Consider the following 20,531-nt stretch of genomic DNA (forward strand, 5'->3'; position numbering starts at 1 on the left):
ATTGGCATGGGCAACCTGGGCATGGGGACATGACTGAGAAAAGGCACAGGTGGCACCAGGATTGGTAGATGAAATCCTTTCCTTCCATGCCTTCAAAATACAGAAAGTGAGAGGCTTGAGGTCTTGCATTTTGCATGGGAAGAAGGAGGACTGGACTTAAGAACAAACCTACGTAGAATCTATAAGCTGGGGGAGCCAAAGAGACCATTTGGTAGCATGCATGTATGTAGTCAAAGAGGAAAAAGATAGTAGAAACAGAAAAAAGAATACTTGGGAAAAGTATAAGATCTCAGAGAGAAGAAGGAATTGGTGGATAGCAGAGTTAAAGGCATTGGTCTTGGAAAGAGGTAAGCAAACCTGGCCACATACAGCTGGGAAGGGATGGGGATCACTACTAAAAAGAAAATAAGCTAAGACAGTCTCTTATCTGGCAGACTGAACTCTCTAAGGCAGGTGATGCCATGGGCGGCACAAAAGTGTCATCTTGGAGGCCAGAAGCATTGCAGTGTGAGGAGACAAAGATCAGTGTGATCAAGACAACCCCTTGAGGGGCGTCAGTGAAGGATGGTTGTACTGCAGAAATGGTCCGGTTGAAGTTTGATATGCAGTGTATCTCATGAGCACACAGATGGAAGACATGCCCTAGAACGTTTCCCTCCAGAACTGTTATGAGGAATTTTAAAATAATTTAAAACTATATTGAACACCTATGATGTGCAAGGCAGACTGCTGAAGTGGTCCTCACAGTGTATAAGGTGAGGCCAAAGCTCTTGAGGCTTCAGAGTTTAGAAGGAGAGGCACGGCAGAGATTGCTAGGTGCCTAACCAACATCCATTTTCTCCCTCTTTCTTATTCAGGACCTGAATTTATTCCAGGTGGCAATATACTCTGATAAAAAGGATATATTTTACAGCTTCTCTGAAATCTAGAAGTGGTCAGTGAGATGTAAGTATAAGTCATGGGGTGGGGCTTTCATAAATATTCTCTAAAGGGGTCTGATCAGGTGGGTGGGACATTCTTTTGCCATTCCCTTTCCTTCTTCTTCATTGGAATGAGGACACAATGGCTAGAACTCCAGCAGCCATCTTGGGCCATGAGGTGAACTTGAGAATGGAAGCCCCATATTAAGGTTAGAGGAATAGAAAGGTAGAAGGAACCTAGGCCTCTGGTGCCTTTGGACAAACATACAAGTCCTACTTTATCTACCACTTCTTTTAAATGAGCGTGAAATACATCTTTATTTTGTTGAGGCCACTTACATAATATATATATGTACACACACACACACACACTAATCCTGAGATTAAATATGAGATTCACATAACTCAGCTCAAAAGAAGAGATGCTTAATCAATTTGAAAGACATTAATTATTAAAAGGGTTCAGAAAATAGAAATACCTCTCATCCTCTCATGCTGGGAGGTAAAGGAAGCATGGGGTCAGGAAGAGAGCAAGGAGTTAAGGTGTCCTGACCTCAAGCCTTCTGGGTGCTGTGTACTATCTCACTGAGGCTGCAATAAGAGGTTAGCAGTGAGGCAGATTTTGACCCAAATCTGTCCGACTCCAAGCCTTCCTGATCCTCAATTGCACTCTCTATTCTATACTATTTCCTCTTCCATTGGAGTGATACCTTAAGAGGTAGGATTCTGTAATGCATTGCATCTGTGATGTTGGTATATGAATGAACAGTTCATATGATTTCTCAGGGCTGCAGTCAACCAGGAACAGGGAGGGCCCTGTTGGGGAAGAGAACTGACACTCTGTCCTTAGTGAGTGTAAAGGTGGCAGCTGGGTGATTCCCATGCCAGAGGTCATCAGTGGGATCTGAAGGATAATTAAGCCACAGGGATCAGTCCCACACACCCTGATTCTATCAGTCCACTGAAGGAGAGAGCACACATCAGATTTGTGCATCCAAATTATGGAAGAAATTTCATTATCTCTAGGGTCTATGCCTAAAAATCCCACTCTTGCTTGAATTCCTTACAAACAAAGCTCTGAGATGAGATGCTTCTTCTGAACGTTTGCTTCTTCCCCAGACATTCAGCCAGCTGCTTTTCTTCGCAGCTCTCCCATATTGCCAGAAGGGAGACAGGAGAATGCAGCTCCTGTTGCAATCTCTAGTTCCAATATGAGTTTGTGACCCTCGAAAGACTATGCGGTGTTCAAAGATTGTCTGGACCAGCAAGACACTGAGCAGGCGCAGTGTGGATCACCTTGGAGCAAGGGTGTGGGAACACCGCACCCATTCTGCTAATGACCAAACAGAACTGCCTTAATTTTCTTTTCTTTTTTTTTAAAACCAAACACAACAGATTCTTCTAGTTCCAGATGCTTCCTCACTTTCATGCTCTTTGCTCAGACAGGGTGAGCTCTTTGCTCAGACAGGGTGAGGGCCTTAACGAGGCTGGGCAATCCTGGACACAATCCCAGGGAGGGCAGGTGTTGTGCGCGGATTCGACGAAGCAACCACGAGTCACTCCCTCGTCGGCGACAGACAGGGGACAGGCGGCTCTCTACCTAAGGCAGACTTCTCTCTATCCCTGGAGGGCACACTGCCTCCTCCTTCCCGACTCCTTCGCCCCGGCCCTCGCGGGGTGTGAACGGGCAGGTGTTAACACACCCGCTTAGAAGGGCGCGTCCGTCACCCACCGAGTCCCGCGCCATGAGCTGCTGGCACCCTTGCACCTCGGAGCGCGGCGGCCGCGCGCGCCACAGGGCCGGGCGCTTAAGGCAGAGGGAGCTGAGGGACGGGGGACGCTGAGTCTCTCGGCCTCGGCTCAAGAAGCCCCGCCAGGCGCGGAGGGGCAGGACGGCGCAGCTCTTAGCCGAACTTGGGCAAACTGAAGCTGGCGCCGCCGCGCGTACCCCATCGTGGCAGGCAGCACGGGTGATGGGGCGACCCCTTTCCCGCCCCTCGGGGCCTGGCCACCAAGAGGTCGCCTCCTCCCCAGTTCGGGGCAGGGTCTGCCGGGCGCGCCCGCTCCCCGCGCGGTGAAGTGTCTTCCCCGGCCTGCAAGGCCGGAGCAAGAACCGCGGCCCCCGGGCCCCAGGGCGCCCACTGCGGGCGGGACCCGGGCAGTGCAGCCCGTGTCCCTGAGCCCGGCTGACTGCAGGCGACGGGAAGCCGCCTCCACCTCCTCCCCGCGCCCTCCGCGAGGCGCCGTCGGGCCTGCGCCCGCTCAGTCGATGCCCGCGGGGCGCGCAAGTGGGCAGCGTGGGCGCAGCCGTGGAGCGCGGACCCCCTGCCTCGGCCCACCCAGCACCGCGCGGTCCCGCCATCGGTGGACCCATTTCTCCTGGCCTCACCAGCCTTCGCAGCTGTCCCCATCTTCCCCCTGGAGGCAACCTGCGCACGAGGGCATCTGGAGTGAGGTCACTGCCACCTTGATTTTTATTTTAGAAGGGTCTCAGTTCTGCTTAAGAGGGTGAGCTCCTTTGCGCTATTCAAGTAGGGTTTAAACTTATACTCACACAGAATTTAGCCTCTAATCGGCCAGACTTATTTAAACGGCACAGAGTAAAACCTTCCAGTTTTAACATCCACTCTGGTGTTTGCTGGAAATTTGCCACCGAATTTCGGCGCGAGCTGAAGGTTACCAGGATTTATCATTGTTTCCCCAGGATGTTTAACCCCCATGGGCGCCTCTTCTTTCATTTAAGATACTTAAAAAAAAAAAAAAAAAAAAATTCTTGTAAGCACTTTGGCCATTTTGTTTAAGAAATTTGTTTTATCTCGCCCGGTTTTGAAATCCAGAACTATGTCTGAAATGGGGAGAAGGGAGTGTTGGAGACAGAAACCAGCTGTGTACCAGGAAATAATAAGTATCATGCAAAAATATCACAGCTAATAGATGTCCTTTACGAGTGGAAATATCTATGTTTAATTGCTTTAAAAATGTGGGTGGAAAACCACAATTATACATTGTGATAACAAACCTGTACAGATAATTTCTGAACAATACAAAACAAGTGCTGAAAATTTTTTCTTTAGGATTGATATAATTATTCCAAAATTATGACACCACCTACCCAAATATCATGTTGCCCCATCTGCAAATCCTTGAAGAGGAATGGTTACCGATCGAATGCATTTAGACTCGTCCTTAATAAAAAGAAAATTGCATAGCTTTTTATACTGTTGTACACCCTCAAATGCATCTTCCAATATCATTGTCAGCTTAGTGTTATTCTCGATATTTAAAATGTTCAATTTTTCAGAGATACATTGTATATAAATTCCTAATAATTATAAACACATCATTTTATTCATTTGATTTTTAATAACATGCATTTTTATAATTACTGTACAACTGAAGTAGACACTGAATTATGCTGTGTGCATGTCTTTATTCAACAGTATATTCTTAGACACCTTGTTCAAACAAATTAAGTGAATTTAAAAGAAAATAAAACATGAAAAAAATATCCTTCCAGTAGAAACAGAATCACAGTGCTTTACAGACAAAAGGAAAGGAAAAGAAGTTCTCATAGGAAAAGAGATTTATTATTACATAGAAAATTCTCACAATAGTTGAAACACACTCCAGAAACTAGTAAACACCTTAGCTAGAGTTGTGCCTATTACTCAGCCCACAAGCATCTGCTTTGTCTTAATTAGAAGGGGGAGGTGAATGACCACTGTTTATTTTCATTTTCCTCATTAATTATGAAAAACTGCATTTAATTCATCTTGCATGGTGAGAGATTGGCTGCGCAGATGTAAGTCGTAAGGGAAGTGGCTGTCGGTGGGCAACCTGAACATGGCACCCTGCCCAAGGGGACCCCTGGGTGGCACTGCACAGTAATGCATGCCGTAATTGTAATTTTTGCCATAGTCCAAGGTTTCTTCTTGCTTCAGGGAAAATATCCCATTATAGTTAATTGGGGGAGGACTTAAGGGACCCTCAAACTGAGGGCTGGCACACTCAGGGGAAGTGCTTTCATAGAAGGATTCATACGCACTGCAATAATTGTAGGGTTTCATGGACTTGGAATTATCAAGAGTTCCATGCCCTGGGGGAGGGGTGAGCTCAGGGCTGTGGTAGGGCGGGTAGAAGGTAGAGTAGGGTGACCTTGTGTGGTGTGCCGCCTCCCCACCCTGACCCATCAGGAAACTCCTGGCATTGAGCTGCAAGCAGCCTGCCACCAAGTTTGTGGTTGGCTGGGAAAGACCTTTGCATAAGTTTTGGACGAACGTGAGCAGATCAGGTCTCTTGCCGATTCTCAGAATTTCAGAAAGTGCCCAGATGTAGTTTTTGGCCAGTCGTAAAGTTTCTATTTTGGACAGTTTTTGGGTTTTAGAATAACAGGGGACCACTTTTCTTAAATTGTCCAGGGCGTCGTTGAGGCCGTGCATCCTGTTCCTCTCGCGCGCGTTAGCTTCCTGTCTCCTGAACTTGACCCTCTCCAGTCGGAGCTTGGTCGTCTTTTTTTTCCTAAGACCCCTCCTTCTGGGCAACCCATTTTCATCTTCCTCTTCCCTGTCTTCCTCCTCTTCTTCTTTCTCAGTCTCTTCTCCAGGGGCCCTTTTGATGCTCTTTCCTCGAAGGACAATCTGTTTGGAAAAGCTTTCTGGTTTCTTAATTTGCTTCTGGTCCTCGCATTCTCTAGAAAACTTTCTGCACATCTGGGATTCTGGCATTACAACTGACTCATCAAACGGTAGTGTTAACATGGTTCTCTAATCTTAAATTACCTGAAAAAATGCCAGCACAATATTTAAAGTGTTTTCATTTTTAAAGTTTATACACTTAAAGCATATTCAATGACTTAATCATAAGAATACAAAAACATGAGAAAAAGACTGATTTTTATATTAAATAAAATTTTTGAGTTTGTGCAGCCTAGTAATTATTAAAGAAAACAATGACACATGCAATAGGATTAATTTATACCAAATTATCAAAAGAAAATAAAACAGGAAGTATTTATTGTAATACCACCACCACCTCCATTTCTCTTTGATTTTAAACTGATTTTTAATACACGAAAAGGGCAGTGAAATTCAAACAAATGCAAAACATGACATAGCAATGCAGAATTTCATTAATTCCAATTCCCCTGAGTGCAAAATGAGAAGAGGCACCAGTTTTTAAAATAAGAAATGCTACCTCTCCATTAGCTGAAAAATTTGTGGAGATTTATTTTTTAGAAAGAAAATAAGCCTTAACTTTATTTGCTGTATTATATAACTGCGAATTTAGATAAGTGGCTGTTGAAATACACCAATTTGAAGAAAAGATTAATCAGAGCCAATTTAAAAACTGCTTTCTTTCTGATCCGTAAAGAAACATGTAAAAGAGCACTCTTTTCCCAACCTTCACCAAAAGAAGCGAGGGGGAGGATTAGGCTAATTTGGGATAAACTCTATAAATAAATTTTAAAAATCACTGGCATTATTTTAAGTCAAGAAAAATATTGAGACTGCTTTTCTGTTTTAAATTTTTCTCAGTGTAATTGTCTGTTTACTGCTGTTCAAATCATCCTGACAAAAAACACTCTCGTAGTGTTTTTGTTCTACGAGCCACAGAAGTCTCCCTCTAGCTAATATCTGACAGGAACGGTCCAAGGATTCTGACTGCAATTGTGCACGTGTATTCAGAATCCCGAATGAAAGGGGAAAATAATTTGTGTTTCAAATGCAATTTTGGCTTTCGTTTGGCGAAGCAGCAAGTATTTTCATCTAAAGTCTTCAAACAACTAGGCATGTTAAAACAGAGACTTTTTAATTTAACAATCTCCAGCTCCCTCAACACACACACACACACAAACACACACACACACACACAAACTCTTAATAATGTCCACATACTTGCAGTTACATAATAGCCGTGAAAGTATGTGATAATTACATCATAAGAATGAAATATGATAAGAAGTTATAGATGACAAAAGACCATATAAATACTATAAGACAGTGACACTGTATCTTTAAATACTTGCATGCAAAGCCAGCATCAATTGAAGTATATCTTTATTTATATTACCTTAGGTTTTAATTTCATTCAATAATCAGTTTTCATTTTGGATCTTCCACATCTTTTCAGGCTGAGTGTCGCATCGTCTCCTGGAGTCTCTAGATCTGTGTGTATCTGCACTATCTCATTGATCTCTAAAAAGTGACATTGATGCCAACTGCCAGAGCTGGTACCCATGCCATCTGCTAGTGACGTCACAGGGCAGAGAGAACCATGTGATCCTCTCTCTTGGGACCTTCATTCTGCACTGATCATCTGGCATCCCTGTAAGTGGGTACCAGCATTCATGCATCAACACAGAAGGTTAGACTGATAGGAAAAAAATCTGCACCAGCCTTTCACATACAGTAGGTGCGTTTCTCCTCGAGCTGCTTCGGCTTCACTGGCAGTCTGTAGAAAGAGCTGTGTTAGTGTTCAGTTTCGCCCTGCCAACGGTGCAACTATTAGGTAGTCGTTAATATTCCCTTCATTTACAAGGTGGGCTTTTGTGTGAGCGAGAGGTTTTTTGTTGTTGTTGTTGTTGATGTTTTGTAAAGATCACCATCCCATTTGTGCACCTGGGTACCCAGGGAAAGAAAGCCGTGAAAAGGAGCTGAAATCAGGAAAATGGTCTTGAGATGCTTAACCAAACCAAGATTTGTGTAAGCGAACAGGGATCAACAAAGGTCTCCTTATTTCCTTTCATGGCATGTAACTTATGGGTGTGTGTCTGTGTGTTCTCTTATTGACATGTAAGACTTCTGTGCTTCTTAAGAATTTGGAATAAAAGAACAGTTTCTCCATCTGGGGTCTGTGAAAGACATCCTCAGATGCTCCCCTTTCTACACTTGCTGGTATCTTTCAACAACTTTTCAGAGAGATTCTTTGTATATCTGTGTAAAATGCAGAGACAACTGCAAGTCCACTGTGAAAGATTTCAAACTACATTCTTATGTCCTCTACCCAAAGTCACAACTTCACTCTCTTATTGCCCTCTCTTTACAGCCTTCACTGGCCTGTTCCTTCTCATTTCATTTCATATCATATACAATGAACATAAAAATTATCACTTAGGTTTTTGTCTTTCCCTAGCATTTTGCTGAGTATTTTAGTCAAAGGTTAGCTTTCCTATTTTTTGGAGCTTTCAGATTTTTTTCTTTCTCCTAAAAATCATCCCCTCACATTTTTCCCCCTCTAGATCAAAATTATTTTAAATATCTTCTCATCCCTGTATCAGTGTCCAGTTGTTTTTCTCTGTCAGATTTATTTCATATTTATCTTTTTCTTCCACTTTTCCCTTTTGGTTTCTTAACAAAAGCAGGGTACAAACAGTTAAGCAAAGCTGGCAAAGCCTTACAGATAAAACGAACTGTGAAGCCAAAGGCAAACCTCGCCTTCTTCTCCTTTTCTCTGCTCCCCTGCCACCACCAGCCCCCTACCCATGAAATAAAAGGACATTTTATTTCAGGATTGCCTGTCACTAAAGTTAAAAGGGCGCTTTAAAAAAAATAAAAGTTTAAAAATAGACAAACACAACCTTTGTTGTTTGACAACTGAGTAATCTCCTTCTATAAAGTGAGACAGTATGCTTTTGGTATTAAAGTAATCCCTGGCAGAGTTGTAACTGTTGAATCTGTGTTAGCATTCCCCTTATAAATCCCAGTTTTGAAAGGTTTAAAATTCTGCTGCTTTAATGCACTTTGGTTCCAAATTGGCATCGGGGGACTCAAGCTAAATGCAATTTTTCTCCTGTCATACCCCACTCATTTCCGTCTCCCCACAAAGTTACCTGACTTTGCCTGGACTGTTCGAGAAAAGATGGGGAAGTTGGCAAAAAGAAGAATCATGCTAAGTAAAGGAGGGTCATTTTTTTTCTCTCAATGGTCTGGTAAAAAAATGCAAATTTAAAATAAAAATAAGGCTATAAACTCATAACTTAAAATAGGGGGGTAGGTTGGCCTAGCTCATGTTTTTTAAAAAATCAGACACACCAAAGGCATTTCAAATTTGTTGTTTAAGGGGATAGTCCTGGTAATGGGTGCATTAAGTGTATTTCATATAGCTTTTGGTTCAAAAACTACACACACTTTTTATATCAGCACAGAGAATATCTATAGGAAGACCAGGTGCAGAATTTTGTTTGTTCTCACGAATGGTTTACTTTTTAAATGTAAAGGAGCATGAGTATCAGAGTCACAAGCCTCAAAGCAGCCAGCCCTGTCATGAATGTTGCATATTGCACCATATTCTAAACTTGCAAAGTCTCCAGGAGCTGCATTGTATTAGAGGCATCACAGACATGAAAATCAAAATCCAAGGAACAGATAAAGTGACACATTAGTAGAAAATTATCACCGATGTAGCTCATCCCAAGGATAGATTTTATATTTTATCTTTGCGATGTGCAGACAAATGAGAAACAGCTTTTCCATGAAAACATTTGGGGCTGTTCTATTTCTGCCTTTGAACATGAAATAAAACCCTTTGGTGGTGGTAGTGATGTGGCGAGGGGGGGGTATAGAATCTGTGCTGAGGTTTTCTGAGTATTAATCTATTGTTTGAATGTCTTAGTTTTTTTTTTTTAAAGGGAGGAAACAAAAAGTTGTTATGTCAAGATTTAGCAAGGATTCAGTGTGTTTGTACAATAGTCTTTCAAAAGAAATTTCGTTATGCATTTTCTACTGTAGTTCCAGATATGCAAATGTCTGTGCTGTTAATATGCATTCATAACATACACCATAACGGCTGTTCTACTCTCTGCTAAGAAAGCATGTTAACACCAGTACTCCAAACAGAAATACATTGTGAGTTATAGACAAATACTCGGAGTATAGGGAGTGTATCATCACCATTTCTCATTTTACGGCAATCCACTGCACACCAAAGTTTACATCTATAACTCAATTTAATATTAATTGAACTGATATGTTCTTTGCTTCTGAGGCCATGACATTTTTTAATAGATTTTTTAAAATTGCCCAATGTCTATCTGCCTGTCTCTGTCTTGCTTTCACTGGGTGAATGTTCATATTTCACTTATAAAAATGACCCAGAGAAAATTTAGGTACAATTCGACTCAGTTGCAAGGCAACAGAGGCGTAAAGTCTAAATTAAGACTCAAGTGTTGTTATTTTTAGGTCATCCAGTTGGTACCTGTGTCTTAGCAAATGGGAATTCTGTTGACTCTCTTTTTCACAATCCCCTCATTACTTAAGAGATCAGTTTGGAACATGACAGGCATTTTTCTCAGCTCTCCAAGGGTATAAGGCAGTAGAATATAGACCTGGGCAGGATCAGGCAGCAAAATCTCAGGACCAGAGTTTTTTTCCCCAGAAGTAGGGTACTTCCTGAGATAGATTTTGGACAATTTTCTCTATTGCCTTTTTTTTTTTTTTTTTTTTTAAAGCTTTTAGACAAATGCTTCAGGGCAGCCTGGAAGCCTGTGAACCAGCCCAGTGTTAATCCCTAGAGTTTTCACTCTGTGATCCGCATTGCCTTGAAAGAGTTTTATGGCTGTGGCAGAGCATCCCACTTTGGAAAACAGCCCTTGGGGTTTAAATAAAGGTATTTAACTTGTAAGACAAAACACAAAACAACCTTATTCCCCTTGAAACTTTAGAGGGCTTAAAAATATAATTTAAACTAGATGTCTTAATATTTTGTTTATGTGTATTACACGAGGCTTACTTAGACTAAATAGATAATCTGGAAATAAAGCAACATTTGGATTGTTTTTTAGATTTCTTTCAGAGTGAAGACTAGAGTGAATTGTACTATTATTATGCAATTTTAAAATATATGGTTGTTTATGCCACTCACAAAACGCTGCAACATTCAGTCTTTGACTTTAGTCTTTGGACAAAACAGCACTGCAGTCCTTTCCAGAAATACCTTTCTCATTTTTCTTCCGTGAAGCATACTTTTTATTTTACTCACCAAACCACATTTATTAGATTCATTTTCTAATTTGTTATCAAATAAGGTCACCTGAATCTGCCAGTGAAAACTTCTACCAGTATGAGAAAACCAGTATTATTGGACTGAGTTATTATACTTCCAGCCATTAGTAAAGAAATGGTGTTTTATTAACTTTTGTGATCTTACTGTAAGAAAATGTAGTTTCCTTTAGGCTTTTACAAATATTAAGAATGATTTATTGTCACTGATTACTATTTTTTATGCTGCTGAATTCAAAATTATTACTATATTCCAGTGTTGTAATCGTTACTTATAAACATAGAAAACAGAAGTGCAGTTTGTCTTTTTCCGGTTACATGAATCCATTTTGTAAGATTGGAGTGGGTACTTTATAAGGAGATTTTTTTTGGCAAAAGTTTATGCAAACCGCATCTTGAAAATCAAGTTTTATATTAGTTGCTTGTATGATGACATGCAGGCTCTCTTCACACAGGGGATTCCTGGATGGATTTTAAGAGGTTCTGGAGCTTCCTAAGATTATGTACAAATTTGGCATATATGTACATACGTACATTTTTCTAAAGAAAGGCTTTCTCTCAGATTCTTAAAAAGTTGAGAATCACAACAAGAATTTTGATGACCAACTAACCTTGCTTTAAGTCTCATCCTGCTGTTTAATAGCTATGTGTCATTCATTCATTCATTCATTCATTCATTTATTCATCCATTCAACAAAGGTTTACTGAATATCTCTTTTGGAGTAATTCTTGACTCCGCTTTTTCACACACTAGAACCAAATGTCTGCAAATTCTCTCAGTACTATCTTAAAACTATATCCAGGATCTGACCACTTTCTGGCAATTCCACTACTCCTACCCTGGTCCAATCTGCCTTCATCTTTCACCTGGCCTAAATGGCACCTGGGCTTTCACTCTTGGCTCCTTACATTCCGTACACAGTCCTCAATTCAGCATCCTGAGCATCTGGTTAAAACATGAATCAGATTGTGTTCCTCTATGCTCGGAAACCTTCAATGGCTTCCCCTCTCCCTCAGTCAAAACCTAAACTTAACAGAGGCCCAGAGGCTTCCTCTGGCCTTTCTGATCTCACCTTCTACCACTCTCCCCTTCACTCACTCAGCTCCAGCCGCACTGGCCCTCGGCTCTTCCTCACACTCTCAGGCACGCTCCTACCTCAGGATAGTTGCACTTAGTCCTACTTGGAATCCCCTTCCATGGTTTATTCTCACATTCTTCGTCTCTGCTCAAATGCTCCTGTCAGGGAGGTCCCCTTTGACCACCCTAGTTTACACTGTACCCCTACCCCCATCTATCCCTCTCTATCCACCTTCCACCAGTTTTGCTTTTCTCAGTAGGGATTATCACTTGCTAACACAATACATGTACTTATTTAATGTGTGTATTAATCTGCAGTTCTAGTGCCTGCTCATGAAAGGCCATAAGTACATACTTGTTGAATGAAGATATTTGTTCCAGGCACTGAGTTAGTGGTGGCTATTCAATGGCGTGTAGAACAGCCATGGCAAAATTGTTGGGAAGTTTACAGTCTAAACGGTGGGCAGGCAATGAACAGGTAAACATAGAAATGTGAAATTTACATGTTGCTGGCTACAGAGAATCATGGGAAGATCTACTGGATTACATGGGAACCTTTTTCTGAGTCATCTTTTATGCTGAGTTGTGAAGGAAGAGCAACAGAAGCAAGAGTACATGTGGAATGTCTAACGTTCTGGGAGGACCAGAAGGGTCAGAGCACAGTGAGAGTAAGGACCAGACCATATGAGATTGTGAATTGGTGAAGTATTTGGAATTTATTTCAAAGAAAGACATTGAGGGTTTAAGGCAATTTAAGGTTTGAAAGGATCATTCTGGATGCTTTGGAGAGAAGAAAAGAAGAAACAGGGAGAGATTTACAAAGCCTGTGAGAGTGGACAGAACAAGAGGGGCCTGGCTGTGGCCTGGATTAGAGTGGTGGTAATGGAAATGGAGAGAGGAGGCCTGGAAATATATTTTGGAGATACAGTCAGCAGAACTTACTGATGGATGGGCGTGAATTAGATGTGGGAAAGTTCCTTAACCTCTGGTCCTGATGATAATGAACAGTACTCTTTCACGTGTAATCCGCCAAGCACCAGGCTAAATGCCTCATTTACAGTTGACCCTTGAATAATTTGGGGGTGGGTGATAGGGGTACCAACCCTCTTCACAGTCGAAAGTCCATGTATAACTTATAGTTGGCCTTCCACACACACAATTCCTTCATATCCATGGTTCCGCATCCTTGGGTTCAATCAACGGTGGATGGTGTAGTACTATGATATTTACTATTGAAAAACTTTGTAAGTGTACCCATGCAATTCCAACTGTGTTGTTCAAGGGTCAACTGTACATTGTCTCATGGGAACCTTGCAATAAGGTAGACGTGACTATCTCCGTTGTAGACTCCATGAAACTACACGGCTCAGAGAATTAACGTACCCACAACTGCTCAGTTTTTAAGTGGGAGAATCACGATTTGGACATAAGTCTGTCTGAATCCAAATCCTAGTTTCTTAATAACTCACACTTTACTGATTTAAGTATTAAATGATCAAATGTCAATGAACTGCCTAGAACTGTTTCTAGTACAAAATAAATCCTGAATAAATAATAAATATTAGATGAAGTAGAAAAACTGAACCATGAATCTATTCACAAAATGAAGAATTATCCTATTAATATATCTGGTGACTTAAGGGTTTTTACTATACATTTGTCTTTTAGAGCCATGTGCATAGACAGGTAGATCAGTAGACTGCCATGTATGACATAATCCTATAACAATGATTACAGTCATCATGACTGAGCTTCTGTTTGTCTGGAGTAGTTGAGGGTTGAGTTGTTCATTTATTCTTTCATTCTTTTTCATTCCTTCAACAAAACACTTACATTTGTGTGTTACCACTCTAGATATTATTAGGAGAAATAAAGATAAACAACAAAGAGCCCCACCTCTCAAGGAAGTTAGAGTTGAATTAACACACAAAATATGTCCACAATATTCTAATTAAAAGCAGAGTGAGCTTACTATGATAAGAGAGTTTGTTGGTAGGGAATGAAGAAAACATTTGAGTTTGCAAGTATTTGGAGAATTATTTTCATTTGAAATATAATAAAGACTGAAAAGCACACATGACAATAAGTACACAGCTCAATTAATTTTGACAAATTGAACACATCTGTGTAATAAGATTGTGATCAAGAAACAGAACATTACCAGAAGCCTCCTTCCTGCCCCTTCCAGATACCCAACACTTTTCCCCAAGAGAGAGCACTATCCTGAATTCTAACAGCATTGCTTGGTTTTGTTCATTTTGTATATTATATAAATGGAATCATTCAGTATATACTTTTGGGGGATCTGATTTCTTTATCTCAGCATTTTGTTTGTGCAGTTTATCCATGTTGTTGCACGTAACTGTAGAATGTTCATTCTCATTGCTGTATAATATTCAATTGTATGACTATATCATAATTTGTTTCTCCATTCTGTTGTTGACAGGTGTTTGGATAATTTCCAGTTTGGGGCTATTATAAGTAGTGTTATCCTAATACAGATAATTTAGTAAACATATATACGTTAGGTGTAGTCCATTCCTAGGTATATATCCAACAGAAATGCATACATGTATTCTGCATGTGTAATTTTAAGAGGAATTCGGAATAGGACATTTAGAAAGAGTTAATCTTTAGTAATTACCTACATGATAGTCATACATTTTCTAAGATCATTACACAAGATCAATAACATTATCCCAAAGCTATGGAGTCTGTTACCAATCTACAAGTATTTATTGAGTGATTCCTATGCGACAAGCCACTGTGATACTGGAGAAAGACAGTAGAAGATACAATCCTCTCCTTCAATGACTCAAGAATCCTGTTTAGGAAATGAAACTAACAAACTTAAAACATTGAGATGCATGAGGGGCAGACTATGGCATAGAGTATCAAACAAATGAATATTTGCTTTGTTTATGTAATATCCTTTAGGAAGATAGTGCAAATTTAAGATTATGCAGAAGGTTTACCAAGGACATATTTCAGAATACTTGCACTTAAAGAGTACTTTAGTTGATTTTAAGTTTTAAAACATGAAGGCTAAATTATTGACTAACATTTAATCATGTTAATATTGACTAATATTTTAATACTTTCTTTGTACCAGCTTTTCTGCATATGCTATATAATTCTTACAACAGCTGAGAGGATTATATACATAAGCAGACCAGTATAGTAGCTAAAGCATAAGTACATAAGCAGATCGGTATGTGGTATCGGGAACCAGAACCCCTGGTTCTAACACTTTCTTGCTGGTTGACTCTGAGTAAGGTCCTATGCTTCAGGTTTTCCATCCGTCAAATGGGGATAAATATATTCTTATCTCACAGGTTGTTGGATGTACATGGCTATAATATTAGCTGGCACATAGTAAGCCTTGCATTATTATTTGCTGGATTATTTTAAAATAAAAATAGGGGGAGGTTAAAAATAAGGCATTTATGTGAAATAATTCCTCAGCTCTTTGTGAAGGAAAGGCTCACGTCTATGGCAATGTCCTCTGGTTTTCCAAGCATTCGGGTTATAGGTGGAGAGCACATATTATGTTGTCAATGAAATCAATTATTTTGAAAATGTTATATCCTTTTGCTTACAAATTTAGCTCCTTGGGCCAGGAAATATAGCAAAATGTTAAAGACAAATACCATCTGAGGGAAGGTTGAGCCAGGCTGCAAATGTTTAAGGGACTTGAGCTTCTCTGCTATGAATACTCCATTTCTTTCCTATAGAAACATTGAAGACTTTGCACTTTGTCTCCACCTACTTTAGAATTTCTTAGTGGCTTTGATGGAAGGAATACACTACAAACCCAGACGATAAACAGACTGAAAGCGTTTTTAGTCCTAATGTTTACATGCTTGCAGATATAAGGCCATGAGATGACTTTGGAAACTAAAGCATTAGATTAAAAGGCTAACTTTGCTAATGCCACGGATTCAAACACACACAGGCACAATCCAATCACCCCCCAGATACCACGTGTATTTGTCCCGAGATCTGCCATATGCAGGTAGAACTTATAACCCCTAGATCACACTAAAAAAAAATCATTGTTTACACCTATATCAATAGAATAAGCAGCAAACTAATCCTACGCAAAATGAAAAAGCCCAAATCATTATTTGTCTTTTTGTATTTTAGACTTCTGGTTGGTTTGCTCTGTTTGGCTGGCAAATCTCATCTAATTACAGTATATTTTTCATTTGTGTTTTAAAATAGCAATCCGAACCCACTGTTATTATAACATATGTGGTAAGTTGTTGTTCCTGGGGTGGTAATAAATTCATAGCGATCCATTCACATCCTCATGGGTTGGAATTAATCTTTCTCCTCTGATTTCCCACTACACTTTGTGGTTCTATTATTGTGTGTAGCATAATTTACTTTGTAGTGGAGCTATTTGTGAATGCATCTGTCTCCCCAGCTAGATCGTGAGGACAAAAACTGTCTCGGATTTCTGTTTGTTTCATTCTGTTTTGCGGTCCCTACGTCACACAACACGCTGATTTGTACTTAGTAGGGACTCAATCAATATTGATAGTAGAATTGAATCGATCAATTGTAGTCATAGCACATTTGGCTGCTCACCTTAGAGCAATGAGGCCCATCTGTCAATCAAAGCTGTAATCTTTTCTTCATTAACGCCATGGCTAAGCAATGAGGTAATAAGTCAGTGACAGAGAGCTTCATGCCTCACATACTATAAGTTAAATGGTAGATTATATAATTCCTTAAGCAGGAAAAACTCCTTTGGAAAGCATGAGGCTCTAAGGTGGCAAAAATGATCAGTAATTTTATTCAGCCTACGTGTGAAGATTGAACCCAGATATCTCCTTCCTATTTTTTTTTTAATCCAAAAAGGCTGCTGCAGTGCTAATTATTTCTTTCAAAAGCTAGAGTAACTATTTCACTAAGCAGTTTGCAGTTCATTTTGGCCACCAATACTGGTACAAGATCCAGTCTAAGACTGTGGCACATGGCTTTGAATTCTCTTATTGGCCAGTGTCATTTTCTGCAGGAAATATATCATTATCCCTTTGATTCAAAGATTAAGCATTCCCCAGGCTGGATTTTCTACCATTCACAGGATGTAAGTTTGGCTTGTTAGTGGCGATGATAACTTGCAGTACGCCAGCTCTACTTTTCCCCGTTACTTTTTTTGGGAGATATTGATATAAAAAAGAATGGAAGGGACCGTCCTCCGTCATGCTCCATCTGGCCCTGCTGGTTACTTGGCTGCTGAGGCAGCGCATACGTTTGGTGGACTGATAAGGAATGGGAAATCCACGATATTAATAACGATCCTCTTCTCCAAAGCAAAAATCCTTCCAGATTAGCATGTCTCCTACAAACAATCCATGTTGGGAGGGGGCTGAGAGAGAATCAGTGGAGAAAATGAAACAGAAGTAAGTGAATATATTACATATTTGGAATTAAAGACCAGACAGGACACCTAAAGATGGCATGTACTTAACAGCTGCGATTATTGAATGTCTAGCATGATAAACCAATAGAACACGGTGCCTGTCCTTAAAAGACTCCTGGTCTTTAGGGGCATTTAGACTCATGTAGACACATCCCTAAAGTAGTGGGGGGTAAGAGTCATTTATAACAGTGGTCCCCAACCTTTTTGGCACCAGGGACCGGTTTCGTGGAAGACAATTTTTCCATGGACGGAGTCGGGGCGGGGGGGGGATGGTTCAGGCGGCAATGCGAGTGATGGGGAGCGATGGGGAGCGGCAGGTGAAACTTTGCTTGCTCGCCCACGGCTCACCTCCTGCTGTGCGGCCCGGTTCCTAACAGGCCTCGGACTGATACCAGTCCATGGCCCGGGGGTTGGGGACCCCTGATTTATACGACTCCATAGAAGAAGTCTGTCTCTTTCAGGTTTGAAATGATCCTAGACATTTTTGGTAGTGATGGCAATAAAAACATAATAGCCCATTGGAAATGTGGATGAAATTAACATTCTTACCTGGAAGAATGATAATTTTTCTACAATAGGAAAGAGTAGATTGAAAAGGAAATTTTGAAATGTAACTTGTGAGGTCTTTGAGAACTTGGTTTTTAACTATTCCTCAGGAGACTTTGGTGATTATACTTGGTGATTGTGTTGCTATATAAGAAGTATAATCCAAGATGGGTTGTATTATTATATGAATAATTATATATATGTTTATATATACAATAATATATATAAACATATATATGTTTATATTTTTTATTCTTGTGTACTGTGCTTAATGGATAAATCGACCTATCCACCTGTCATTGGAGATAGGGCCTTGCCAACAGCACTTTTTAAACCTCCACATGGTTGAGAATCTCTGTGCTTTGGGAGTTACCCACTAACCTACAAGGACCTTAGGAATACCTTTTAGAAGTGTCTGCCTCTTTTATTTCCTTCAACTTCCAGTTTTCATAAGCCACCCACTCTCCATATGAAATACACCTGGTTGGAGGACATAGCACAATGGGTATACTACTAAGACTGCCAGATTTAGCAAATAAAAATGCAGGACACCTAGTTGAATTTGAATTTCAGACATATTTATGTATGGGACAAACATACTAAAAAGTATTCATTGTCTTTCTGAAATTCAGATTTAACTGGGCGTCCTATATTTTACCTGGCAACTCTATATGCTTCCTTTATTCTTGGAACCCCAAGTTGCTTTTTCCTCGTAAAATACACTTTCTGATTAACATGCTATGCACTAATAAAGTGTTTTCCAAAGAATGCTCTGTAGACTGTTAATGGGAATCGCAATGAAAAGAGTTGCATGGTCTAAGGTATTTTCTTTCAAGTGGGCTCTCTTGATTTCTTCCATATGCCCAATCACATTATGACTTTCCAAGAGCAGGGGAGCATGTCCCAAATTTGTTAGACCACTATGAGTGACTTCCTTTCTTCCTGGAGTATCTTGCAGAACTGAAATTTCTGATGGGCTACACATAGTATCCTGGCAAGGGCCAATATGCTTTTATTTATGATGAGTGTGATGGGTATTGTGAACCTGCCTCACTGATTTACTTTCCTTTCCTTTTTTGCTCTTACTGGCTTCTGTGATGAGTTGTACATTGCAGGGTGAAATCCAGCTTTCTCTTTTATCTCAAGTGTTTTACAGTCTCCCTTTGTGACTGGGGTAGGTTTAGTTAGAGCTAGAGTATAGTTGATTTACAATGTTGTGTTAATTTCTGCTGTACAGCAAAGTGATTCAGATATATATATATATATATATATATATATATATATATATATATATATATATATATATATTCTTTTCCTTTATGGTCTATTATGGAATATCAAATGTAGTTCCCTGTGCTATACAGTAGGACCTTGTTGTTTGTCCATTCTATATATAATAGTGCACATCTGCTAATCTCAAACTCCCAATCCTTCCCTCCCTACATCCCCTCAGACTTGGCAACCACAAGTCTATTCTCTATGTCTGTGAATCTGTTTCTGTTTCACAGACATGTTCTTTTCTGTCGTATTTGAAATTCCACATTTAAGTGATATCATATGGTATTTGTCTTTCTCTTTCTGACTTACTTCATTTAATATGATAATCTTTAAGTTCATCCATGTTGCTGCAAATGGCATTATTTCATTCCTTTTTATAGCTGAGTATTCCGTTGTATATATGTACCACATCTTCTTTATCATGAATTTTATCTTATTGTTGGATGAAGGGCACCTAAAGCAGGTGTACAGGGCCAGCCACATAATTAGTGGGGCTGAGAATCCATTGAGGATGCAGGGACCCTAGTTCGGAAATTATTAAGAATTTCAAGATGGCAACAATAGATCATTAAACCAAGCATGGGGCCCTTCTGAGTGCAGGGTCTTTCTGAGTGAGTGCCCGCTCAGGTGGCACACCCATGAAAGTCAGCCCTGTGGGAGCACCATCCTCAGTGTCAAGACACTGAGAGTCTTCACCCAGGAAACCCCAGAAAGAATTTTCAAAGGCTAATAATCAAAACTATCTTCATAGTTACCAAGAAGTCATAAGCAGAAGCAAGGTAACTAGATTGGGCCCCAGAAGACGTAGAATTTTGATATTTTATTTATTGTGGATTTTTGCATTAATTTTGAATTTTAAAAACCTTGTGTTATTTATATTGATTTTGATACTATCTTAGTCTGCTCAGGCTGCTATAACAAAGAAACCAAGACTGGGTAGCTTAAACAACAGAAATTTACTTCTCACAGTTCTGGAAGCTGGAAGTCCAAGATCAATGTGCCAGTAAATTCAGTTTCTAGTGAAGAAGGGCTCTCTTCCTGGCCTGCAGACAGCCACCTTCTCACTGTGTCCTCACATGACCTTTCTTTGTTGCACATACTGGAAGAGTGAAGGAGACAGGGAGAGAGGGAGAGAGAGGGAGATCTCTTCCTCGTGTCATAAGGTCACTAATCCTATCCTGAGGGACACAACCTCATGACTTAATCTAACCCTATTTACATCCCAAAGGCCCCATCTCCAAAAACCATCACATTGGGAGTTAGGGCTTCAGCTACAATCTTTG

General features: G+C 40.2%; 1 protein-coding gene across 1 annotated transcript; it reads right to left on the reverse strand.

Annotated features, from left to right (window-relative positions):
• Positions 1-3,260: 3,260 nt before the first annotated feature.
• On the reverse strand, positions 3,261-19,277 carry NEUROD6 (neuronal differentiation 6). The gene is made up of 2 exons (XM_082472071.1): positions 6,990-19,277; positions 3,261-5,698 (listed from the first exon to the last, which is right to left on the reverse strand). The coding sequence occupies exon 2, from the start codon at positions 5,675-5,677 to the stop codon at positions 4,664-4,666; it is 1,014 nt and encodes a 337-aa protein (XP_082328197.1). The 5' UTR covers positions 5,678-5,698; positions 6,990-19,277; the 3' UTR covers positions 3,261-4,663.
• Positions 19,278-20,531: the final 1,254 nt, after the last annotated feature.

The sequence above is a fragment of the Balaenoptera physalus genome (genome assembly GCF_965194825.1).
Source record: "Balaenoptera physalus genome assembly, chromosome: 8".
Classification (NCBI taxonomy): Eukaryota; Metazoa; Chordata; class Mammalia; order Artiodactyla; family Balaenopteridae; genus Balaenoptera; species Balaenoptera physalus.